Raw genomic sequence first — 25,788 nt, forward strand, 5'->3', positions numbered from 1 at the left:
GTCTCATATATTCAAGGCTGTCTCAAACTCAAAATGTAGCCTAGGCTGTCCTTAACTGGCTGATCATCCTATCTGTAGCTTCCAAGTACTGAGATTACAGGCATGCACCACCTTGACAACCACAGCCAATTATTGTAATTTATAGTTCGAATCACTGGACTTCTGAACAATGAGCTTGTCCTCAATTTCATTCTGAGTCATTGGAACCACAGCAAATTCACAAGCCGTCGAATCCAATTTCTCGGCCGTACCATTTCCTTCAGATGGCACTTATTTAGCAAGGGGATGCTGTAGGTATAGTCATTTTCCATTTTTCGGTGAAGTATATGCTATCTGGTTGCTTCATCTTGGATGGGCTATTATAGCAAACCATGCCACTATTTCTAAGAAGAAGAAGAAGAAACCACGTGTAGGTCAAAAAGAGCAATTTTGTCTTTTGCAATAGAGTTCCTTGTTCAAAAAAAATGCTGTTAATTTGAAAAGTGATACCTCTCAAAGCACATCTTATTAGGTGAGATAATCATCATCATATTCCCAGCCTAAACATGAGAAAAGAGAGGGCCACTTTGCTGTGTGCAAGTGACCCATGTGTTTTATAAAATTCATGTAATATGGCCAGTGGTTCATGAAGCAGCTGGTGCACTTAAAAGACAAATGAGTTACCCGTGAAGATGCTGGAGATCTGCTGCTCAAGGGTCTTTGTGCCATAGATGAAAACGGATTCATTATTTTTAAACTGCCTCTGCTCACGTCAGAGGCTCCCTCTTGCAGCCCGTCCACTGGTTATAAGAACCCGGGAACCGCTGGCAGATCGTAGGCTGGGCCAGGCGAAGCCAACCTCCTGGTAAGCTTTACTGCCTCTGTCTGTGTTTCAGCTTCCATGTCACACCGTGGGATGGAAAGGAATCTCTGCTTATGCTGCTGTGGGTGTCTGTCCATCTGCGACGTGTATGTTGGGGACATTTCTCAGTTTAGGGTACTTCAAGTATTCTTTTTTGTTGCTATTTTAAATTCTTCTTCTTCTTCTTCTTCTTCTTCTTCTTCTTCTTCTTCTTCTTCTTCTTCTTCTTCTTCTTCTTCTTCTTCTTCTTCCCTCCCCCCTCCTCCTCCTCCTCATTTTCTCTTCCTCTCTCTCTGAATCTTTCTCTCTCAGTTTTTGTAGTACCAGGGTTTGAACCCAGGGCTTTGTGAATGTTAAACAATCAATCTACCACAGAGGTATATCCCCAGCCAAAGTACTTTCTATTTCTTTACCATTTTGTTTCCACTAAAAAAAAAATCTGCTGCCTTAAGACTAAAGAGTGTATATAGATGTATATACATTTAAATGGCATACCTAGACTTTCTAGGTACAGTCACATTGCTTTGCTCAGCACAGTATAGTTTTTCCATCATTGTGAAGTGTTTTAAGCTAGTCCACTAAATTTCAAGAGCCTCATTTGCAGACAAACCTAAAAAAAACTGATTATAAAATTTAGGTGAACCATAATGCTATTTCTTCTCCTTTATCTGCCTGGGTCCTTGTTTCTTTCTCTTGTCTCTGAGTGTCTTGGTGGCCATAATTCCCCCTTTTATACAGCACCATGTCAAAAGTAACCCTCCTGCTGCTGTGGGCTGCCCTGGTACTGACCAGCCATGTACATGGAGCCATGCTGAGAAATAAAGACGCGTGGAAGCCACTGAGCAACCCCAGGAACAGAGAACTGGTAAGAACACACCTGGGGGGCACTGGCTCAGGGATGCAGCTGGCACCTCTCAAGAATTATATGGAGGCAGGCAACCAAGAGTTGAGAAGATTCTCATCAGGACAGGACTCGATTTTGCTCTCTTAGTAGCTGGCATCCTAATATTTCTCTAGCTAGTTTACATTTATTTCTCTATGGAGATCAAGTTGATATTAGAAGTGATTTTATACATACACAGCATGTCGCATTTGTATGTGATCTTATATATACACCGACAATGGAGCATTGATTTCTAATACACATACAATATGAAAGGAGTATTGGGACTTAGCTTGGTGTTAGGAAGCTTGTCTAGCATGCACAAGGACCTGGGTTTGGCTCCCAGAACAGCAGAAAAAGGGGGAGAGGGAGAGGAGGAGAAGGAGAGAGGAGGAAAGGGAAATCAGGAGAGAGTCCCTTCTTTGTAAGGCCTATATCAAACTGATGACAAAATGGATTGTCCCACAGCAGCGTTTGCAAAACTTATTTGCAGAGACTGGAAGCGGACCCGGCACAGCTGTCAGTGCCCAGCATACAGATATCTAGAAAACGGAATTCAAAAGATTGGTAAAATACGCTTTTAAAGTGTACCCAGATCAATGAGCATGTTGACATAACTATTTCAAATGCAGTTTTTCTAAAGAAAATGATGTGAGCTACAACCACAAAGGCTTCGCTCTCTGCACGGCTTCTCGCTGTTCACTTGCTAAAGGAAACAGAGACAGTGGTCCAGGACGGTAACTGGAGTCCCCTCAGGCAGTGGAGAAGCGAAGCCGGCTGCTTCATGGAATGTGGTTTCATCTCTGACCTTGCTGGTCAGAGATGGTTCACTATGAATCTCTGCCTGAAGTGTGACTTCATAATTTATACCTTCCCTGCGTTGCCACCAAGAATGCTGAATTGCCCTGTGAGAGCTGAAATATCCGAAAGCGGGCAGGCTTAGAAAGAAATGGGAGAAGCTTAAAGCCATTCTAGTTGATCCACTTCCTCTCTTCTCTGGTTAGCGTGTAAGTCAATTCAGGGAGAAGGCAGGGAGGTAAACATGGGGCTCTGGGCATTTGGATGTTTCTTTTGTAAGTAACTGAGCATTTTGTTTCTTTAGTTTTTCAGAAGCCTCCAGGCCTATTTTAAAGGCAGAGGACTTGATCTTGGGAACCTTCCGAATACTTTCTCCATGAATGAGGACCCCAGACCTCGCTCTTTCCAGGCAGAACATATTGCTTCTGCATTTGCAGACTACGAAGAGCAGAGAAACTCCCTCCCTAAGTCCTACAAGGGCTGAAAGCCTCAGAGGCGAGGTAATGCCGCTCCTTTGGCCCCAGAGTCTGTGGAAGCACACAGCCATGCAGGAGAGATTTTGAAAAGATTTCTTAGAATTCAGTCCTCAGTTTCGATTATACCCATCACTATTAAATATTTAGATTTGGTCCAGGCAAAGTCTGGTTTTTAAAATAAATGATAGTGATGATGTTGAAGCATAGCCTTCTAGAGAGAAGTACAGTAAAATCATCGAATTGTCACGCTTAGGAGGATTTTTAAATTAACGAAACAGCACATAGTCTTACTTAAGCATTTTTTTCATATCTAGTCATAAAGGTAAGTTATATGGAAAATTATATGTAAAGAAATACATTAATTACTTGCAATAAATGGGAAGTTAAAAGAGTAGTTCTTTGGGGGGAAAGGTGTGCATATCTTTGATCTTGGACTTCCTCACCTAGAAAAAAAAATTACAATATTAGCAAAGATGGCATTTTTCTTATAGGAAAACATTTAGAATTTGAATTTCATTTTTTGCATTCTTATCAAACAAATAGGTATGGTTTTAGAAGCAGCAGGTTTGCTATATTCAAAACATTATTATTCTAGCTTGTTTAGCTGGCCAATAAAGGCAATGGGATCATAATTAAAATCCTTCCCCATTCTTCCGAAAGTACATGGATTTCTTGTGAGTTAGCAACCACTGTTCCCTACTGCATTTGTGAAAGGCTTTCCATTTTAATTCTCTTAAAAGTAACAGGAAATGGTTGTTATTCTAAAACTATGGGATTTAACTTGTGGAATATGCATTTGAATGCTGCCCTAAAATGAGAAAATAATGTAGGGCAAAGGGAGAGGTCAAGAGCCTTCCCTTGAATGTTTTTTGTTTTTTGTTTTTTTCCTACAGAGGCTCTAGGGTGTGGGGGTCTAAGACAGAGAACAGTTACTCCTATTGTAATTCCTACTCAGTGTGAAGCGTCTTCATGGCTACTTCACTACTCATCCCTAGCTCTTAGGAAACTTCAGAGAAAACAAGACAAATGCTCTTGTATACAGATGAGGAAGTACCTAGGGACAGGAGACTAAGCACACCAGAAGTACTCACAGCTTCCGGTGTGGGGTACCTCTGAATTATGAGCTATCATCCAGCTATTTCTGGGATCGATTTGGGGTCCTTTATGTTACCAAATGCTCCTTATTGTCTTACACTGCAACTCTCTCTTGCTTTTTCAGGTGTCGTCATGTTAAAGCTGCAGAAAAGCTTTTCAGTAGAAAATTCAACCATGGCTGAAGCCTCGTGTGCATTTCCCCTTCCTTATTAGTCAATTTATAGTAATTTTATTCTACATTTCTGGATTTTGCATGTACACAATTGGACCTTTGCAACATATGATACTGACACGCATATTTCAGGAGTATTTTCCCCTTTATGACCATAATTACTGAGTGGGAGATTGCATGTATTTGAAGGAGTTATAAAAGTACAAGTGAAATAAAATGATGATTTTCCAAATTCGATGTTTTCTTGGAGCATGATTTAAAATCGTCTATTATATTTATTACCTATTATTAAGCAAAATTTTATTTAAAAAATGTGTTTACTTTTCACTACAGTGTATTATACATAATGGGGATTCAGACCTGTTTATACAGTTTATCCTATATAATAGGGATTCAGATTTAGGATTTGTCTATATTTTTCCTTTAAAAAAGATAAGGAGTCCCACTTTTAGCTTGTGCCATTGAAAGACCTCATCATCTACTGAATAAGGGTGATGAATGTCCACTGGAGTTGAAGCAGAAGACAAACAGGATTCTAGTTGCCACAGGGTCTCTGGGAGATGCTTTCATGCTGCCTTCAAAGCTAAAAACTGCCCCATGTCAAATATCCCATCTCTACCCTAGCCCCCCTTTAAATGCAAGTCACTCAATAAGGGACAGTAGCAAAGGTGCATGTCCAGTCGATCAAGCAGTCCAGGACAGTCAGGGTTAAACACAGAGAGAGAGAGAGAGAGAGAGAGAGAGAGAGAGAGAGAGAGAGAGAGAGAGAGAGAGAGAGAGATATGGGGGGACCCTATCTCAAAAAGGAAAAACGTATGTGCTTCCTGCCCCAGAATCAGACGTCCACTTTCATGATGTTTGATATACAAAGATGAAGTATTGGAGAAAAATCCACACGCTTTTGCAGAAGAATGAGAGGCCCATGGAAAAATGGTCTCCTCAGGAGCATTACAACTCTTTCTGTGTCGTTCCGTAACAAGGGAAAAAATAGAGTCACCTCTCTGTACTCTTTAATTCAATTGTCATGCCATAAATTCAATGTTCTACTTCCTTTAGACTTTCCATTTTGAGTCTCAAAAATCAGTCTGAAAGACGCAATTGTTTCTTCTTGGCAGTTTCATTACTGCTGTAACAACTGGGCTCCATCTCCAGGTAATGTGGTTGTCTCTGACTCATCAATGGACAAATCACTACAAGGAAGTAGAAAATGAAAAACAAGTTCAATTTGAAAACATTCTGTTATATTCTGACCCCTAGAAAACTTCCATGTCCTGAGGATGGTTCTTAGCAGAAGACATCTCCTCCCACCTCTGTCCATATCCCCTCTCCCTTTGATATGCATCTGTATCTATTGACCTGCCATTCTCATATTCCAGTTGGTCAACAGTAATAAGAGCCAACCTCAGCATTTATGTCTTGAGTGATTCCTTGAGAGGTAACCACGCTTCTTCTCTTTCTTTCTCTTTCTCCTGGCGACAGTTCTAACTTCTTAGACACAGTTCCCCAACTGCTTGAAAACTCCAGGGGAGTAGTCACCATAGCAGTATCTGGGGATACTCCATCTGCTCCTGTGTAGGACACTGAGGATCCTTCTCCGTGAGAAACAGTGACTCCTAACTGTAGATGTAACCAACCGTCTTATTAAATAAGAAACACAGAACCAATGTAAAAGAGGAAGCCAAGAGGTCAGAGCTCAGAGCTAAAATCTTACCCTTCCTCCTGCGGTGCTCCTACCTCTCTGAAAGAGAGCTACTTCCTGTGTGTTTGTCTTTAATATAGTCTTTCTGTTCTGCCTTCTCATTGGTTGTAAACCCAAACACATGACTGCCTCGTCACTGCCTGTAAGTACAGCCCTCCAGGTCTCCAATGCTGGCTGTATCCCTGAACACACAGAGATCTACCTAGCTCTGTCTACCAAGTGCTGGGATTAAAGGCATGCGCCACCACCGCCTCGCTCTTGCTATGGCTCTAATAGCTCTGACCCCCGGGCAACTTTATTTATTAACATACAATTAAAATCACATTTCAGTACAAATAAATAAATAAAATACTACTATACCTAACTGAGACACCTTTCTGTCTTCTGACAATCTTGCTCTTGCTGGTCCTGCCCTCTGATTCTGTCACCCTGCTACGTATCACCTTCCCCTGGATTATCATAATAATGGTCAGGGATAGGCTCCCTGTAGCCTGTCTCTGAAGTCAGAAGTAGGCTGAACTCAAGTCCTTTGCCCAAAGTTCCAAAGGCTCTTTTAGTTTCATTCAACTTGATTCACAAATCTGTTTTGAGTATATTATTAGGTCAGGCAGGTTTATAATGACACATAAGCCAATGTTCTCATGGGTAGTAGTGCCTCAAGAACGGGACACAGAAATAGCTTTAATACAAGATAAGATGCAAATCATAGGAGCTCATAGGAGTAGAAAATGTTTCTCTCATTCTCTCTCTCTCTCTCTCTCTCTCTCTCTCTCTCTCTCTCTCTCTCTCTCTCTCTCTGTGTGTGTGTACATGTACATATGTTTATCGGTAGTGTTCTAGAATAGGACAAAGAAACACCTAGAACATAAGATATGATGCAAACACAGGAGCTTATAGGAGTTGAAAATAATGGCCCGCCTCCCCCTCACCTCCACCCCTTCCTCTCCTCAGTGACCGCCCCTCCCCCAAACCTTTCCACCTCAGGTGTAGCCCTTCTTTCATTTCGCATGCGTTCTATTACCCTCCCCACACCTCTCCCTTAGACCGTCCTTCTTCTCTTAGAAGAGCATTATTTTGAGAGATGTATGTGACAGGCAAAAGAGCAGCCACCCTAGATGAGGAATTTCATTCCCTTTAAAAAGTCTGAGTGTCCGGGACAGAAAAGTTGACTGACGTTAGAGCTAGAAGCCCAGGCAAACGTTGGGCCTGTGCTGCATCCCAGATCATGTCTCCCTCAGCCGGCAGCCCAGGGGAAGCTGGCTTCTGAACCACGCCCGCCTCGGGCTCTTTCTCTGCCTGCAGGAGGCGGCCCGGGGCCGAGAGCGCCGGCGGAACCCGAGTGCGCGGCCGCGGCGCAGGCCGGGGAGCTTTGCGGGGCGGACGCCTGGCTCCGAGGCGCCGGCTCGAGCCCGGGTGTTCCCGCTTTCCCGGTCCGCTGCCCCGCTTTCCGGTCCGCTGCCCCCGCTTCGGCCCCCGCAGACATGTCGGGTTTCAGCCCGGAACTTATCGACTACCTGGAAGGGAAAATCTCCTTTGAGGAGTTCGAGAGGCGGAGAGAAGAGAGAAAAACCCGGGAGAAGAAAGTGAGTCGCTGGGCGCCGGTGCTCGTCGGTCCTGTTTTCCCGAAAGAGCGGCGTGCGGTGCCCGCGGTGGGCGGGGGGCCCCGGCAGCTTCTTCCTCTCCCAGGAACTCCGGTTTTCACCCCCCGACCCCGGCATCTCTGGAGGCCTCCCCCCGCTGCAAAGCTGGCCTCCCCCGACTCCTTAGTGCTAATTCGGTGATAGCCCAGTGATCTCCAGCTGACTGGAGCTGGGGGCGTCTGCAGCCACGGTACTCGTGACTCGTCCTCAACCTGATCTTGCCCCTAGGTTGTCACCGTGGGTCGGGCACCTACGCGCCACCATGCTCTAGGAACCAGGCCTTTTGTTTTCGTCATAGGTTTCAGTGGCCTTGGGGACCAAACCTCAAGGCCTCCAGCTTGCTGGGCAAAAGTGCCCGCCCCTCCACTGAGCTACATACACCCCTGGGGTGCCTGTTTTTGAGGAGGCTCAGTGGTGTAATTTTATCTTAGACATAAAAGTGAACATATTTGCCTGAAAACAAGGTCGTCTTCTTACTTTGTTTTTCAAATTTTAATAAATATCCGAGCTTTAAAAATGTTCTCACTTATTTGAAGGCTAAGGGAACATGAAATCTGTTGACTTTTGAAGTTAGCCCGTGGTTTCTTATTGATCATGGACTACTAAGCATCCTATGTTTTATTTAAAGTGTTAAATTAATGAAATTAAAACATTTTAAATTATACATATTTGCAAGTGACTTACATAAACTAAAGTTAAGACTTCTCAGTACTTTGAAATGCTCCGAAACTATTCAAATTTAGATTCCATATCCCACAAGTGCAGGTTCAAGTTTTATAAAGATAACGCAAATGCCCAGTCCTAGGCCGGAAGAGTTAAATCTGCATTAGTTTTTGAACTGTTTAACTAATTTTCAATTGTGTCTTCAGGAAAAAGGAAAATCATCACCCAAAGAAAAACCAGATTCAGAAGTCCCATCCTCTTCAGGAATTGACTCTGCCAAGTCCCAGGACAAAGATGCCAATGAAGGTATGTTGAATTCATTTGCTGCCAGCTTTAAATGTTAAGGGCACTTAAGCTCTGGGCGGCGGTGGCACACGCCTTTAATCCCAGCACTTGGGAGGCAGAGGCAGGCGGATTTCGGTGAGTTCGAGGCCAGCCTGGTCTACAAATGGAATTCCAGGATAGCCAGGACTGTTACACAGAGAGACCCTGCCTTGAGAAACCACCACCAACAAAAGAGCACTTAGGCAAAGTGATCTAGTAATAATGTTATTTGCTTTCATTGTAAGGATAGCCCAATTTTATTGCTACTATGTATCAGTGTTTGATACATAGTAGCTGCTTAATATATTTCTTTAAACTGTTGTATTATCATGATGGTTGTTTTGTTATAGCTCCAGTGTTGTGAGATTTAACATTGATGCCAACATTTGTTTAGGACCTTGTTATTGTCATTTTCAAAACTGACCTTTTCAATGGGACACTTCTTCCGGGTCGTACCAAATTTGTACTGCTGTAGAAACGTACATGCTTAGGCGGGACTTCACCTGCATCATAAGTATTTTGATGTGCTGCCTTGCTCTAGCAGCCAGACTGAGATGCTTTTCGTCAGCTTGACACAGACTCGGGTCACCTAGGCAGAGGGACCTGTTGGTTAGTAGGCATGTCTATAGGTCGTTTTCTTGGTTAATGATGGATGTGGGAGGGCCCAGCAGCCCAGCCCTCTCTGGGTGGTGCCACTCCTGGCTAGGCGGTCCTGGTTGTGTGAGAAAGCCATCTTAGCAAGCTTTGGAGAGCAAGCCGGTGAGCAGTGTTCCTCCATAGTCTCTGCTGCATTTGTATGTCCAGCTTCTTACTCTGGCTTTTCCTGGATGATGGCCTGTAACCTACAGTGGATTTTGGTCACTGTGTTATCACAGTGACAGAAAGCAAAGTAGGACCCAGCCCTTAGCTTTTCATATCCAGATACTACATTCTGTTAGTACATCTGGACTAACTAAGCCCATCATGGCCTAAATGAGTATCTAAATGAGCACAGGTATTTATCAGTTTCTAGTGACTGATGTATATTTCTAATGGTTAGAATGCTGATAGCTAATCGGATCCATTTACCTCTGTCAAATTACTTTGGGATGCTGGTGTCAATTAGAATGCAGCTTCATGTTTAGGGGCCTGGCTGGTGAGCTCGACTTTTGTGTGGTGCTTTCCTCTCTGAGCAAGTAAGCTCTTGCATGGAAAACTCACGTTTCATCCTGAGTTTCTGGACCATGTTGAAGAAGAGACAAAGAGACAGTATTGAGGTCAGTGTCTTCCAGGCAAGCAGGGTAGGAAGGGGCTGAGGAAGCGCTGACAGCCTGTGGGTCTTCTGACCTGCTTAGGGAGAGGCGAGCTCTTCCGTAGACAGTCTCTGGGGTACAGTTACAGCGGTGGCGCCTCTGGTGATCGCCAGCCTTACTATTTAAGGCCATTAGGCCTTTCATGGGGGCAGAGAGGATGGGAATAGGGTCAGCTGAATCCATTTCTGGTGGGTAAGAACTGGCTGGCTTGAGCTGAAGTCATCCTGTCAGTCCTCTGGAAGGACTGTCCGAACTCTTTGGAGATTCTCCGTAGTGTAAGCATGTATTCAGAGTAGGTAAAAGGTCGCTTTGGACAAGACTGGCAGAATCTACAAATTGGAAAGATGTGGTCTCTAGAATCGTGTCTTTTTCCTCTTTGATGTTTCTGAATACCAGTTGTTAAGGTCGTTTCCTACTACTTACCACACGGACCAGACCTTTTAATCTCATCTGCAGTTCATTATTGTTGATTATAAAAGTGCCGTCCTGTGATCCCAGCTCCTAGGGAGGCTGTGACAGAATGGATCCCAGGTTCAAGACCATTCTGGGCTACAATGCCAGCCTGAACTTAGTGAGACTGTCTCAAAAAGAAAAGGGGAGTGAGGATACAACTCAGTGTGGAGTACTTACCTAGCACAGTGTATGCAAGGCCCTGGGTTCAATTTCTTTTAAAAAATATATGAATTTTTTTAAAAACCTGTATCTAATAACTTTGCCAGATAACTGTGTATTCTGACAGTTTGTATATAGAACCTTTGGGATTATATACAATATATTGTGTCTTCTGCGAATAATAATTTTATTTCCTTTCTTAAGCATGTGTGCATATGCATGTGTATGTGTGCATTTGTGCCCATGTATACATTATGGAGGCCAGAGATGGACATTGGGTGTCTCCCTTTATCACATTCCAGCATGTTTTTTTGAGACAGAGTTTCTCACTGTCTCAGTCACTGTTCTATTGCCGTGAAGAGACACCATGACCACAGCAACTTGTATAAAGGAAAGCATTTAACTGAGGGCTTGCTTACAGTCTCAGGCTTAGTCCATTAGTATCACAGCATTGAGCGTAATGGCAGGAAGTGCTGGAGAAGTAGCTGAGAGCTACATCCTGATCCTTAGGCAGAGAGAGGGGGACACTGAGCCTGGGTGGGCTTTTGAAACTTCAGAGCCCACCCCCAGTGACGCACTTCCTCCAAAAAGGCCACACCCACTTCAGCAAGGCCACACCTCCTAATCCTTCTCAAATAGTGCCACTCCTAGACTCAAGTCTAGGAGCCTGTGGGGGCCGTTCTTACTTAAACCACCACACTTACTGAACCTGTAGCTCACCAATTAGCTACATCAGTTGGCTGACAAGCTCCTCTCCTGTCTTTAGCCTCATGCCTCTCAGGTGTCACTTACAGGCCTTCATGCCACTAGGCTTGCCTAGGTCGTACATCTGTGCTGCCTTGTCACTAGGAAATGCTTCCCCTCTCCACTTTACCTGTTTCTGTACGTGCTTTTGACTCGGCTCATCGTTTTGCTCGTATGTCTGGATGAGGTGTAGAGGGTGAAGCAGCCATGCCTGCAGAGTAAAAGACATGGCTTGTGGTAGCTTTTCTTCTTTGGGTGTGGAGAGGGTGTTTATTTGCCATTACTTTCAAGTTTGTTGTTGCGGTGGTTAGGGATTTGTACTCCAGGAACTAGCAGTTTTTAAAGTCATTTTTGTTGGTATCCCTCCCACCCCCACAAACTGCAATGTGCCTTTCCTTAGGAGAAACATCAGATGGAGTGAGTAAGTCAGTTCACAAAGTCTTTGCTTCCATGCTCGGAGAGACTGAAGATGATGAAGAGGAGGAGGAAGAGGAGGAGGAGGAGGAGGAAACATCTGAGCAACCCACCGCAGGCGATGTATTTGTGTTGGAGATGGTTCTCAACCGTGAAACCAAAAAAATGATGAAAGTAAGCTGTTAATTATTTTAGTACTTATAAAAATGTGAGAAAGTGAGCCGGGCGGTGGTGGCGCACGCCTTTAATCCCAGCACTTGGGAGGCAGAGGCAGGCGGATCTCTGTGAGTTCGAGGCCAGACTGGGCTACCAAGTGAGTCCCAGGAAAGGCGCAAAGCTACACAGAGAAACCCTGTCTCGAAAAACCAAAAAAAAAAAAAAAAAAAAAAAAAAAAAAAAAAAAATGTGAGAAAGTGATGGTCATTTCAGTTATAATTGGGAAACAGTGCAACATTAAGAGCAAAACCTGGGAGGCAACTGCCGTCATTCGTTTCTTTCCATTTAAATTTTTATTTTTATTTTATATATGTGTACTGTGTTTACATCACTTCCTGCCCTGTCTTTTCCCTCCAACCCCTCCTGTGTCATCTCTGCACCCCACTTTCAGATCATGGTCTCTGATTATCCTTGTTATGTGCGCGAGTGCTCGCGTGTGCGCGTGTGCGCGCATGCGTGTGTGTGTGTGTGTGTGTGTGTGTGTGTGTGTGTGTGTGTGTGAGAGAGAGAGAGAGAGAGAGAGAGAGAGAGAGAGAGAGAGAGAGAGAGAGAGAATAAATATATAAATACAACTTGCTGAGTTCCTTTAATGTTGCTCTTACGTGTATGTGTTATGTGTTTAGGGCTGACTGCTCGGGGTTGGTAACCTGTCAGGGTTACTAAGCTGATTCTCCCTCCCTTCCTCAGCAGCCTCGGTTGCTGTAGCTCTTCCTCCAGGGCTGGGGCCCTGTGAGATTTCCACCATCCACACTGGCGTGTCAGTCGGCACTGCCATTCTCAGGTGTTACCTGGGTAACCATGCCCTGAGATGTCATGGGTGCAGCTTCACGTAGAGGGCACTGTCTCTCCGCAGACATCCTGCTTCTCTGGCTTGGAACATCTTTGCAGCCTCTTTCTGCGGTGTTGCTGAGCCTTGGCTGTAGGAGGTGTGTTGGTTGGAGATTGTCATTTTGAGCAGCTGTGGCTTTCTGTAACCGTCCGTGTGCTGCGGGAAGAAGCTTCTTTGGTGGGGTGAGAGCTGCCCGTCCTGTGGATATAAGGATGAGGATGTAGAAGAACTCAGCTGTGGTGGTTTAGGAAAGTGAGCTCTTCTCTGCGCTCCGTGGTTTCACCAGCCGTGAGCAGCTGCCCAGTTTGCAGGGCCGGGCACGCATCTTCTCTGGTTGAGGGGCTAAGCCCAGTAAGGTGGCTGTTGGTTACCCCGGGGTACATCCGTGCCATTATTGCACTTTTCAGAGTCGCTGCTGCTCCGGTCGTAGTTGTGGTTTGTAGGCTTTGCGGCTGAGTGTGACTGTTTATTGCTTTTCTCCCTTGGCGAAGGAGAAAACCTTTGGATGTTATGAGAGCTAGTCAGTCCTCTAGGAGGAGTCTTTCCGGTCCCTGCTAGTTCTGTTCTTCCATTCTCTGTCTGAAGTGTGTTTTGTCTTCAGCGAGAGAGTCTTACCTTCAGTTCTTATAAGCAACCAAGGGCCAAGGCAATAGCCTGTATGGTTTTGTGGGGGAGGTGGGGTCTTCTGCACTCCTGAGCAACAGCTCCAAAGGCATTTCCTATGCCTGGCACTGGGCTTTTGTTAGATAAACTATCACTCTTGGGGGAGCGTTCAACCCTAGTGGTGTAACTTCAGTAAATATGCACGCGCGCGCGCGCGCACATGCGCGCGCGCACACACACACACACACACACACACACACACGTTTTAAGTAAACATAAACTACTATGATTTGTATGGCTTTTTCAAGCATCTTGTGCGCTGCTTACCCTCTTCCCCAGGTAAGTCTTCCTCACAGCTTTTCCTGTTTCCCTTTCATAGCACCGTGTCCTGTTATCCCCTTCTCTATAACACCCTCCCCTCCTGCCAGGAACCTTTCCATGTTTCTGCAGTTACTCCAGGTTATATGCTCACATCTGAAGACCTGGAGCCAGGATCCATAAACAAGAGAGAACATGTGATGTTTGTCTTTCTGGGTCTGGGTTACCTCGCTCAGTAAAATGCTTTCTAGTTTCATCCATTTACCTGCGTATGACATGATTTCATTTTTCTTATAGCCGGATAGTATTCCATAGTGCATATATACACACATTTTCATTATTAATTCATCTGTTCAAGGACATTTACATTGTTTCTTACCTATTGTGAATAGAGCAACAGTTACTATGGCGGGGGAATTATCTGTGGAGTGGGATGCCCTTTAGACATATGCCAAGGAGCGCTATAGTTTAATTATATATATTTTAGATTAATTTTCGCTCTTTGAGGATTCTCCCCACTGATTGCCAGAGTGTCTAGACCAGTTTGCGTTCCCACTAACAGTGAACGGTCCTGCCCTCCACTCCTCCCCCTTCCTTGAGACATTTGTTGTCTGTTGTTTTGTTGATCTGTGCCATTCTGATTAGTGTAAGATAAAATCTCCAAGTTATTTTTATTTGCATTTCCCTAGTGGATAAGGATGATGAACACTTCTTGAAGTATATCTTAGCCACTTTTATTTCATCTGAGAACTCTCTGTCAGATTTCAAACCCATTTTTTTAATTGAATCATTTTTTTTCTTGACTGTTTGTTTTTGAGTTCTTTATATATTCTGGATATTAATCCTCTGTCAGACGTGTAGTTCACAGTCTTTCCCACTCTGTCGGTTCCTTTTCACTTGGCTGATTATTTCCTGTACAAAGGCCTTTTGGTTTTATGAGGTGCCACTTGTCAGTTGTGGCCTTAATTCCGTGGAAAATTGGTCCTGTTCAGGAAGTCCTTTCTGACACCTGTCATGTGGGGTTGTCTATGTTTTCTTCTGGCAGTTTCAGTGTCAGGTTTCACATTGAGGTCTTTGCTCCATTTGGAGTTAGTTTTTGTATAGGGTGGTAAATCTGGGCTTCATTTTATTCTGTGTGTGGATATCCAGTTCTCCCAGCATCTTTTGTTAAAGATGTTGTCTTTTCTCCCGTGTGTGGTTTTTGGCATCTTTGATAGACAGCAGACGGCTGTAGCTGTGTGGACTCATGTTTGGATCTTCTGTGTTGTTTAATTGGTACACATGTGTGTCTTGTGTGAGTGCCATACTGTTTTTATTGCTATAACTCTCTACTGTACCTTGAAATACGGAACGTCAAACCCTCCAGCATTGTGCTTTTTTCTCAGAACTGCTTTGGCTATCTGGGGTATTTTGTGGTTCCATATGAGCTTTAGGATGGTTTTGTTTTTGTGGTTCTTTTTTTCCCCATTTCTGCGAAGAACATTTCGGGTGTTTTGATTGGGGTAGCATTGGATCCGTAAATTCCTTTGGTAGAATGGTCATTTTACAGTATTCTGCCAATCCGTAAGTTGGAGGTCTTTCCATCTTCTAGTGTCTGCCTTAATCTCGTCAGAGATGTGAAGTCATTGGAGAGCCTTTGACTACCTGGGCCAGGTGTAGATGTTTCCTTTTCTCTGAGGCGCTTGAGAATTGTCATTCATTTCCTAGGCTTCATCTTGGAGAATGTTGTATAAGCCTTGATTGTTCATATGTCAAATGTTTTGTAGTTCTGCTACTGAAAAATCCATAGTGTAACTCAGTGGGGTTTGTTGTTGTTTGTTTATCAAGTTTATGTTGATAAATTTCCAAGAAGGAGGACTTTCTGGTAAGTGTCTGGTATGGAATGGAATGGAATCATTTTGTTGTGTAATGATGCTGTATGTTGATGAGTGGTCCAGTAATTCTGACCATTGGGCAGTTTGTATTTAATTGTGCGTTGAACTTTCAACTATTGGAAGGTTTTGTTTTGTTTCTGTTTGTTTTGACTTTCTTTAGTGTTCCTCTTTGGAGAGTATCATAAAATAATTTGGTTCTTTCCTGAATTTGAATTTTAGCTTGCTTTGTGTAATTAGACCTAAAATTAAGGCATCAGAATTCTAATTACTACGTACCTAGTTCTGAGTTTAGAAGGTTTAGAAGTTTTATATGTGTGTTTGGAATTGAAATCTGAGCTTTACTCTATCTAAATCTCCTTGTTGTTTTCCTCTGGACAGGAGAAGAGGCCTCGAAGTAAACTGCCCAGAGCCCTGAGAGGTCTCATGGGTGAAGCCAATATTCGCTTTGCTCGAGGAGAACATGAAGAGGCGATATTGATGTGCATGGAAATCATAAGACAAGGTGTTTTCTGCAGGGACTTTAATTGATAATAGCTAACTGGTTGACTTCTTTAGCAAATGGGAAGCATTTGATTGTGCTACTTATATAAAATACATTCAGAAGTCGAGGTGACTGTAATAGTAACCTGCTGCTTTTCACATTGGTAGGAGTTACTAGAAAATGGAGACCACGGGTGTGATTCAGTGAAAAATTAGTAATATCTTTTGAACTCTTTCTGGCCCCTCTCTCCCCTTTCAACTTTTCATTTTAGGAATTTTAGACTCTTATAGCATTAATCCCTTTTTGGGGGGAAGGGGGTTCCGAGACAGGGTTTCTCTGTGTAGTTTTGGTGCCTGTCCTGGATCTTGCTCTGTAGCCCAGGCTGGCCTCGAACTCACAGAGATCCACCTGACTGCCTCCCGAGTGCTGGGATTAAAGGCATGTTCCACCACCGCCCAGCTAGCATTAATCTTCTTAAATCAGCCAGTTTCTGTATCCATTAATCCATCTGTCTCTATTGTGTTGTGGTTGAATCCACACCTTTCTGCACTATGGGCAAGTGCTCTACCAACTGAGTTATACCCTCAGCCCTGTTTATTTTTATATATATTTTAGTGGTGAGTGTATTGTTAGAATCACTTGAAGAACATTCTGATAAATTTCAGAATTTTTGATATTGTTACTGATTTTTGTTCATTTTCTAGATTAGGCATTGCTAAATTATTTTAATCTATATTTTTGTAAAGATACATTTAGGTTTGTCATTTTATCTCCATTAGTTGGTACACCTTAGATATGTTGGAGGACGTCTTCAGTAGTGATAGTGACCAGTTGCTTGTATCACACCTTAGATATGTTTGTTGGAGGACGTCTTCAGTAGTGATTGTGACCAGTCGCTTGTATCACACCTTAGATATGTTGGAAGACATCTTCAGTAGTGATTTGTGACCAGTTGCTTCTGTCACATCACTTTTTTGGTTGCTATCAATTTGCCTTGCGGAGTGCCTTGGGTAGTTGTTACACTGCTAATACATTCATTCAGTGTTGTGGCATTTCCTTTTAGTTAGACTTGGTCCTTTTAGAAGTCTTACTATAATCCAGGATTACTCATTAGGGTAACTTGTGGCTACTACGTATTTCCTCAGTCCATCAGAAATAAAATTAGCCAAGCATTTCTGTAGGATGTATTATTGCTTAGTTCTTGTTTTCCAATATTATTTATTTCAGCTTATAACTGTTTATTTTGGAAGCACTTTGACTTTAATGTGCAGCAGTTTTTGAGATTTTTTTTCCCATAAATAATATTTTAGAAATATAGATTAACCGTTACATTTGACATCCTAGACTAAGGTTCTGTTTGGGTACCCTGTGTGCGTTCATCCTCTATGATGCAGGAGTGTGAAATAGTGCAAGTTCGACCACACTGATGTGACTGATGCTTCCTGGGTGAAATCCCCAAGTTTTTAGGCCATATTTGGCCTTAGTATAAAGAGATTTTCACAAGGAAGGTGTGGTAGAAGGGAGGGTTTTCATGAAATTGTATTTTGTTAAAGGAAATAATGCTTTAAGAATGATGTTAGGTATGATGGTGCTTGCTTTGAATTTCTAGAACTGGGGAGGCTATCGGGGATCTCAGGTTGATGACCAGCCTGGTCTACACAGTCAATTCATGTTTGTGACCAGCATGGTCTACACAGTCAGTTGAGGTCAGCCTGACCTCAGTAGCAAGAGTCCACCTCAAATGTAAATCAATAATAATGTCTAAAAGTGTTTGAAAATAAAGTATAATATAGTGTTTTGCATTTTTCAAGTTTCTGTTGAATAGTTTTTATAATTCTGTTGGAATGAGTTTAGATACTAGAAAAAAAAATCTGCACTTGGAACTGTAGCATCAATATCAGCTTTGGCTTATTCCTTTAGCCAATGAAATTTCTTTTGTTATTTTTCTTATTATAGCTCCTTTGGCTTATGAGCCATTCTCTACACTTGCCATGATATACGAGGACCAAGGTGACATGGAGAAGTCACTGCAGTTTGAGTTGATTGCTGCACATTTAAACCCCAGCGACACAGAAGAGTGGGTTAGGCTGGCAGAAATGTCTCTGGAACAAGACAATATCAAGCAGGCTATTTTTTGCTATACAAAAGGTAATGACATTTTTCTTGTGTAGATGGGAAGATTGTTTTTTTGTTTTGTTTCATTAGGCGTTATATGATGGGTCATTAATGCATTTGTTTTTTTTTGTGTGTGTGTTTTGTTAGCTCAAGTATATTTGTTTGTTTCTTTCTTTTTTTAAATTAAATTGTTTTGAGAACTTTATACATGAGGACTGTGTCTCGGTCGCTCCTGCCTTCCCTCTCCCCTCCAGTCCCACTCATGTCACCCTCTAAATTCATGCTCACCTGTTTATTAGAGTGTGTGTGTGTACGTAAAGGTATATGTATAACCTGCTAAATCCATTTGGCTTCCCTTACATGTGTTTGTGTCCAGGGCTAACCACTTAGGATAGGAAAATAGCTCCCTCCTCCCTGGAGGAGACAGATTCTCTCTCTCAGTATCCATTGGTCACCTGTAGATCTTCTAGGTGGGACCATGTGGAATTTTCCTTCCTTCTCCATGTTGGCATATCACCTAGTGGTGTCATTATGCTAGTCCTGTTCAGGAAACCGGGGTGCACTCTCCACGTCATCGTGTCTGGGGACACTATCTCACACCAGTTACAGTCTTTCCGCCTCATCTTCTGTGATCTCCGAGGAGGCTGAGGTGGACAGGTTGTGTTGCCAGCACTATAAGTTACGTGACAGCTGTTTCTTGCGTTTGTTGGCTTGTGCTCCTTGCCCAGATGTGTTTGTTCCTTACAGTCTGTCACGGCGTGCGTCTGGAGCCCCTCCGTCCTCATGTTCATCTGTGGCTTACTTTACATTGTGTTGAATACAGCACAGAATTGGAGAGTCCCACCGAGCTCAGTGTTGCTTTCAGGCCGTTAACTTTTGTGACTTGAGTGACCAGATGAGGATTACTGTAGAAAGTCCAGTCTGGTCTTAGACCAAGCCCAGTCAAGAGTTCTTGTGAAGATAGATTTATTCCAGAATTATTTTCTTGTTTCCAATGGGAAAGTGTTTATTACATTTTTGAGGTAAGTCACACCTCTTTTGATAAATAGTAATTTTTTATTCTTCTTTTCTTTCTAGCTCTTAAATATGAACCTACTAACGTTCGTTACCTGTGGGAGAGATCAAGCCTGTATGAACAGATGGGTGATCATAAAATGGCCATGGATGGCTATAGGCGTATTTTAAATCTTTTGTCTCCATCTGATGGAGAACGTTTTATGCAGTTGGCTAGAGATATGGCAAAGTAAGTTTGAAGTGAAACACACACACACAAACACACGCCTTAATTAGTCATTTTGCAAATCAAAGCTATGTAAAATAGAATGTATTTTTGCATTGAGGTTCAAAGAAAATTTTTGTTTTCTGTATTTTATATTTGATCAATTATAGCATTTTTTTATTTAGTGATTTTTGGTTTCCAAGTCAACTGTGTGATTGCTTAGAAAGTTTTGTATGTGAGATTGCATTTCTAGGACTCAGAAGCTGAAAAGTGAGGTGTTTTCTGCAAGGGGGTTGGACTCCAGGTTTCTGTGACTTAGTTGAAGTTGTATGTATTTGTGATTTTTTTAAATAAGATTTTTTTATTGCAGATGTGTCATTGAAATCTTTGTGGTCTGCAGTCTTCTGTAATCATCTTGAGTCAGCGCTGGAATAGTAGGCTTCATGTTGACCTGCCGCTGACACTGGCTCTTTCTTTAGAACCCACAGCATTTACTTGTCCTGCTGGGTTAGGAAGCAGAACAGAGCAGGAAGCATTTGGCGAAGTGGCGTTTCCTGCTGCTCTTTCTGTTTGAAGAGCACAGTGCAGCATTTCATCCTGGGCTTAACTGTCTCCATTTTGGCATATTAGGATTGACCTGTTAGTCCTTTGCCTTGCGTTCTGATGCTGTGTAGCTGTGGACTGCCCATCACCCTCTCAGGACAGTTATACAGGAGCAGTAGATAAGTTTTTACAAGTTCAGTCAGGGAAGCAACTTTAGATTGATGGCTGATGCTATGTCGTGGGCACAGAGGGTCTTGCCAGATTAGCTGCAGCTCATTTTGCAGCTACTAGAGTGCTTAGTCTAATGGACCTGAGGAGCATTGGGTGTCTCGTAATGACCAGCTTGGTTTTCACGTGTGTTATATGTGGAGTGTGGCAATGGCCAGTTGATTGATTTGACTTTGCTTTGGTCCTCATTTGCCCTCCAGAAATACTCATTGACTATATCTTCCATAGGCATGGTACAAGGAGCCAGGATGACCACTATCAAGCAACTATTAAAAGTTCTCTGCCCTCCTGAGTCTGTAGCCCTCTGAGGGGAGATAGGCAGTGATCACATGACAGCCAGTTACTCAGTGTATCACATTGATCAGTGATGGAGAAAAATTACACAGGGAAGGTGATAGAAGTGTAAGGTATGGAGTGTGTTATTTTAAAGCAGTGTGAGTGAAGGACTCGGCTCCCCGCCTTCTGTGGTCCTCACTGAAGGGAGCTGGCGCTTAGGGAAGAGGACACAGGGATGTGCAGGGAACAAGAGGGAAGCTGATGTGTCAGGTGAGCACAGCTAGAGGTCCCAGAGGAGCAGAGCAGCGGGCCCGTGGGGGCTTTTACTCTAAATGAGTCTGGAAGGCACTGAAGGGTCTGAGGAGAAAGGGACATGATTTGACTTAACTTTTAAGTGCATCAATTTTGGTTGCTCTTTTGAGCAAAAATTGAAGAGTGGGAAGGGACAGACAATTACTGAAATGATACTTGGGAGGGAAATCATAGCTTGATCAGGGCAGAGACAGGAAATTACTGAAATGATACTTGGAAGGGAAAGTCAGAGCTTGATGGGGCAGAGACAGCAGAAGGCAGTAAGGTGACCAGATTCTGGATGTAACTGAAGAGTGTGGCTAGGGAGTGTGAGGCAGATGTGGGCCGTGTGCACGTGGGCTCGTGTGTATGGGGGGGAGGGATGGAAGAACGGATGGTGAAAGAAGAAAGCTCGGAGGAAGGACCGACTCCCGAGTCACTCCAGCGTTTAGACGCCGGGGAAAAGAGGAGGCAGGCCGCAGACGAGAAGAAAATGCCCAGTGCGGGGAAGAAGCAAAGAACGGGGCATGCTAGATTCACTGAAGAAAGCACTCCAGTGAGGCGGGTGGTCGTCCTTGGGAAGCTTGGCAGACAGGTCCCATGGAGCAGGAACTGAGGCAAGCTGCCTGGAGATCTTTGGCGGCGAGGTAGTGTTGGCATAGTGGGCGCCTAGGTCAGGCGCTTCTCGCTTCTTAGTCTCTAATCCAGAGAATTGAAAGGAAGAGTCCACACAGCAGCAGGGAGCTTTTTCAAAAGAAAAACAAAATACAGATCGGAAAGAAACTGCAGGCCACACGACTGGGAGAGTATTCACCTGCCCAGGTTTCCCTCTGGGGTTCAGGAGGAGTTTGATTGTTTCGGTTGTGAAAGGCCATAGTCGGACAGTTCTCTGTTGTGACTGATAGATTAGGTGACGTATTCATCGTATTCACTTTCTTACTGCACATGTCCCTTCCCATAATGCATCTGATTTTAATCCTGTACACACCCAGTTATGCATAAGGCTAAGATGGTAAATCGGGGATTCTCCCTAAAAATGTCCTGGAGGACCCTTGCCCTACTGCACATGCACCCAGTTGAATACAGAAGGCAAAGAGGATGGGACCTAAACCATTTTATGACATTGGTTGAATTGGTTTTCCTTGTTTGTAAGATTGTGAATACTAGGTGATCTGGTTTCCAGGCCTTTTAAAATCAGTAAGTGTGGAAGACTGGCCTGCCGTGTGTCAGACTTTTCTCCTGCAAAGAATGAGAACTCAGCATTGGTGGCATTCATAGTTCTTAGACAGATTTTTTTCTTATAGCAATGATGTCATTATCAAAGGCGCTAAGAAGGAGACCTAGAGATGAAGAAACTGGAGATGACTCAGGTTGTCATGAAGAGATTCACTTCTCTTCACTGGAGTGGCAGGGTCAGGGTGTTGGGGTCATTTGATGGAGGGCTGTATCTGTGCACTAATTTACTTTCTGGTGTTCATTATACAGCCTGCTGAAAGAACGTAATTCTGTTCTTGGGGCTACCTCCTTTTTCACAAATGCCCTTTTAACAAAACTAGGTTAGTCATGTCCTAGTTGCTGTGAGTGTGTATTTCTGAATTTAAAAATTAGTGTTACTGTGCTTTAGGTAACTAGAAAGTCTTACAGGCTCTCCTCACCTATGCCCTCTATCACTGCTAGGCTGTGCTAAAACAGTGGCTTACGATATAGGCGAGGTGGCAGTGGACACTGTCGTCGTATTGACTCTAGACCTTTTCCTGCCCTGACATCAACCTCTCTCTCTATGGCGCTCGGTACCAGCCTATCACTGACAAGTTTGAAAATGTAAACTATAGTGTGTGTACGTTTTAGAATTCAGAGCAATACATACTTTTTTATAATTGAAGTTAACGAAAAGAATGAGAAAATGAATCTGTTACCATAAATCTATAAAACTTCCTAAGCAAAAGTAAAATGACACAAAGCTAGAGAGTGAAATTGTGTGTCACTCACAAGTGGAGTAGTTTTAGTAATTAACAAATCAAGGAAGTGCTCAGGCTGGATCAACCCGTCCAGTCTGCCCTGGAAACACGGGAAAACTGAAATGATCTGAGTGTGACTGTTGCTGGGGAGGAGGAATGCACCCCAGAAAAGTTGGTGCCAGTTTTTTATGTTGGGAATGAATTGGAAGTAGCTTTTGAAAGTGAGATACTTGAAATTACAACATTGTCAATATATCGTGAAACTGTATGTTTTTCTCTGCATCAGCTCTGATCATGACTATATATTTTTACAAATAGAATATTTTTTCACTATTTAAAAAACCTAAAATTATGCAGATTCTTGGAGTAGGGAATTATCTCAATGGTACTGTGCTTGCCTAGAATGTACAAGAGCCTGGGTTTGATCTAGGCACTAAATAAAACAAAACCAACAACAAAAATCCAGGGTTTTGGACCTGTTCCATCAGCTTATTTAACAAGAGTACACCTTGTCACAGTTAACTCCCAGGTGAAGCCTCCTGAGTGTTCCCATTCCAAATTGAGCTTTTAAAGCGTTTTCACTTTTCTAACAAAGACATCCTGAGGGAGATAATGTGTTTTAGAGTCAGAATCAACTGTTCCTTCACTTGCCTCTCACCTTTTTAGGAGTTACTATGAAGCCAATGACAGTACTTCAGCTATAAACATAATCGAGGAAGCCTTCTCCAAACACCAGGGCTTAGTCTCCATGGAGGATGTTAACATCGCAGCTGAGTTATATATCTCCAACAAGCAGTATGACAAAGCTTTGGAGGTAGGATGCTCACGTGCGACTCCTTTAGGATTAGACCTGTGCTTATGTTGCAGAAATGCTTAGAAATTAGCATCTTGTCATTTTGGTTATATTCTAAATTGCATATTTAAACTATGTAGAAATAATAGATTTCTGGATTCTGTGTGAAATACAGACTGTAATTATATGATAAATGATGTTGCCACTATAAAGCCTATCTACACTCTATGGTAGCAGGACTCACCAGAGCCATATCTGTTGGAGAAAGGAGGTTGGTTTGCAGTTGAACTGATAAATCTTTGGTTTAGTCAATATGATGTAATAATGTTAATATTCTATAGTTAGAATTTCTTATTTCAAAAAGATTCTTCTTTAATACCATTTTATATTGTAAGGACTATTAGAAATAAATACTCACAAAAAGGTTTTTATACATAGCTTTTATTTCTCCTTTTTTTCCATTTTTTTAGGTAATTACAGATTTTTCTGGAATTGTCCTAGAGAAGGAAACTGTGGAAGAAGGCACCTCAGAAGAGAATAAAGGTTGTAGTTAACTTCACGTAGGGACCCTGCAGAACCCTCTTGTTAGATGTAATGTTCTCGTCATGTCCACCGCAGGAGTCCGGCTTCTTATATTGGCTTTTATGAAATCTTCTTTTCTGTTTGCAATGCTAGGGTCAAACCCAGGGCCTGTGCATGAAGGACAAACACTCGGCACTGAGATATATTGCTAGACCTTGGTTTATAAGCAATTTTAAAATATGTCTTGAGTTCCTTTATTAATATGCCCATTTGAACTTCCTACTTCTCTTAACTTTTGTTTTATTCTATTTTGTCTGTCTCTTTTTGAGATAGGATCTTACTCTGTAGCCTAACCTGGAACTTACCATGTAGCCCAGGCTGGCCTCAAACTCATGGCAATCCTCCTGCCTCAGCCTCCAGAGTGCTATGGTTACAGGTAAGCAACACCATACCTAGCCAAACATAATTTTTTAGAAGAAAAAAGTCTAAACCAAAAATCATGGCTAGGCTAGGCACGGTGACACAATTCTGGCACTTGGAAGGCAGAGGCATGACAATTCTGAGTTTGAGGCTAGCAAGAGCTACACAGCAAGAACCTGTCCTAAAAAAAGACAGACAGAAAAAGAAGGGGACAGAGGGAGGAAGGAAGGAAGAGAAAGAGGAAAGAAAGAAAGAAAGAAAAGAGAAGGAAAAGTATGGCTGTAAAATAACGGGTGTCGGTCTCAGCTCTGTGTGGCATACGGAAACTAGCAGTGAGCCCTTTAGCTGCCCAGACTCCGTCTTCCTTCCCGCCATCCTTAGCGCCTGCTGCCTCATTCATCTCTCAGGCACCGACCCCAGCAAAGACCACGACCTGTGCAGAGTGCGCAGGCCCTGCACCTGACCTCACTACCACAGCCTCCTCTCTCCTCAGAGCAGCAGTTTCTACAGAAACTGTCTCACCATTGCAGTCCTCCCGCCCCAGCCTTCACATGCTCGGATCACAGGTGTGCATCACCGCACTCAGCTCCTATTGATTCTTAGAAGAAAAGGAGTGAGTTACTGAGTAGATCGCTCCTTAGATCCAGAGCAGTTTACTTTCCCCCAGGGCTTTAAGTGATCGACTGTTGAAAACTCTAAGACTTAGTATTCACATAAAAAGGAGGGACTGGTGTGATTATCCTACCATGTGTGAAAGCTCAGATGTATAATCACGGTCTGAGTAGACAGCCGTACCTGAAGTGTGCCTTCGAGTCTCTTCTAGCTCCTGCCTGGTCTTTGCACCACACCCATTGACCTAGTCTAAGAAAATGTTAACATGTATGACTTAGCCTCCAAGGTGGGACACACTTGTCATTTGGGGTCATAGTGTGTGTCCTTACTCCTGTGAGAGAGTCCCTGTGTAGTAGTTTTCATCCTTATCTCGAGAGGATTTTGGTGGGAGTTATGGGAAGTGAGTTGATGCCAAGTACTATCTGCTTCAGATAGCTTTCTGTGTATTTCATTAAATAGTTATTTGGGCTGCTATATCAAAACACTTTAGACTTGGTGATCTACAGACAGAAATTTCTAGAGGCTTGGAAGTTGAAGACCAAGGCAGCAAAGGTTTGATACAGTACCATCTGTGTGTCCTCATGTGGGAGACAGACACACAGAACTCCTTTAGACCTCTTTATAAAGACGTGAATCCTCATCCTGAGGGCAGAGCTCTTGTGACCTTACCTTCCAGAGACCTTACCTCTTAATGCCATCATATACTATACCATGTGTTGGGGATATAAACATTCAGACCATGTTAAACAATAAACCAAAATGCTAGTATTTGGGATATAAAACCTAGATCTAAGAAGAAACCTATTTAGAAGTCACAATGTCATTACAGTGACCGTA

At 43.1% G+C, this 25,788-nt stretch overlaps 2 protein-coding genes and 1 long non-coding RNA gene across 5 annotated transcripts in view; 2 read left to right on the top strand and 1 right to left on the bottom strand.

The window, feature by feature from the left end:
* Positions 1-292: 292 nt before the first annotated feature.
* On the top strand, positions 293-4,491 carry C13H2orf66 (chromosome 13 C2orf66 homolog). The gene is made up of 4 exons (XM_006974893.4): positions 293-844; positions 1,580-1,706; positions 2,827-3,022; positions 4,218-4,491. The coding sequence occupies exons 1-3, from the start codon at positions 711-713 to the stop codon at positions 3,004-3,006; spliced, it is 441 nt and encodes a 146-aa protein (XP_006974955.3). The 5' UTR covers positions 293-710; the 3' UTR covers positions 3,007-3,022; positions 4,218-4,491.
* A 767-nt stretch (positions 4,492-5,258) lies between these two features.
* Positions 5,259-6,864, bottom strand: LOC121822108 (uncharacterized). Of its 2 annotated transcripts, none has more exons than XR_013044161.1 (3): positions 6,325-6,864; positions 5,667-5,878; positions 5,259-5,455 (listed from the first exon to the last, which is right to left on the bottom strand). It is a non-coding gene; the product is annotated as an uncharacterized LOC121822108 (long non-coding RNA). The 2 variants fall into 2 exon arrangements; XR_013044160.1 differs by having other exon boundaries at positions 5,622-5,878.
* Positions 6,865-7,320: 456 nt separating this feature from the next.
* The window catches only part of Gtf3c3 (general transcription factor IIIC subunit 3), a 33,308-nt gene continuing 14,840 nt past the window's right edge, over positions 7,321-25,788 (top strand). The window contains exons 1-8 of one of the 2 annotated variants that reach the window (XM_006974872.4): positions 7,321-7,547; positions 8,474-8,573; positions 11,640-11,827; positions 15,872-15,995; positions 17,931-18,122; positions 19,167-19,332; positions 23,271-23,418; positions 23,868-23,940. In XM_006974872.4, the coding sequence (XP_006974934.1) occupies positions 7,446-7,547; positions 8,474-8,573; positions 11,640-11,827; positions 15,872-15,995; positions 17,931-18,122; positions 19,167-19,332; positions 23,271-23,418; positions 23,868-23,940 (1,093 nt within the window). In that variant the 5' untranslated portion in view covers positions 7,321-7,445. Of the gene's footprint in view, positions 7,548-7,907; positions 8,069-8,473; positions 8,574-11,639; positions 11,828-15,871; positions 15,996-17,930; positions 18,123-19,166; positions 19,333-23,270; positions 23,419-23,867; positions 23,941-25,788 lie in introns of those variants that run through there. The other variant, XM_042260370.2, reaches the window with a different exon arrangement.

The sequence above is a fragment of the Peromyscus maniculatus genome, chromosome 13 (genome assembly GCF_049852395.1).
Source record: "Peromyscus maniculatus bairdii isolate BWxNUB_F1_BW_parent chromosome 13, HU_Pman_BW_mat_3.1, whole genome shotgun sequence".
NCBI lineage: Eukaryota > Metazoa > Chordata > Mammalia > Rodentia > Cricetidae > Peromyscus > Peromyscus maniculatus.

Coding starts and splice junctions, on each gene's coding strand:
- C13H2orf66 (XM_006974893.4), top strand. CDS start 711: ATGAAAACGGATTCATTATTTTTAAACTGCCTCTGCTCACGTCAGAGG. Junction 845..1,579: donor CAGGCGAAGCCAACCTCCTG/GTAAGCTTTACT, acceptor CCTTTTATACAG/CACCATGTCAAAAGTAACCC. Junction 1,707..2,826: donor ACCCCAGGAACAGAGAACTG/GTAAGAACACAC, acceptor TTGTTTCTTTAG/TTTTTCAGAAGCCTCCAGGC.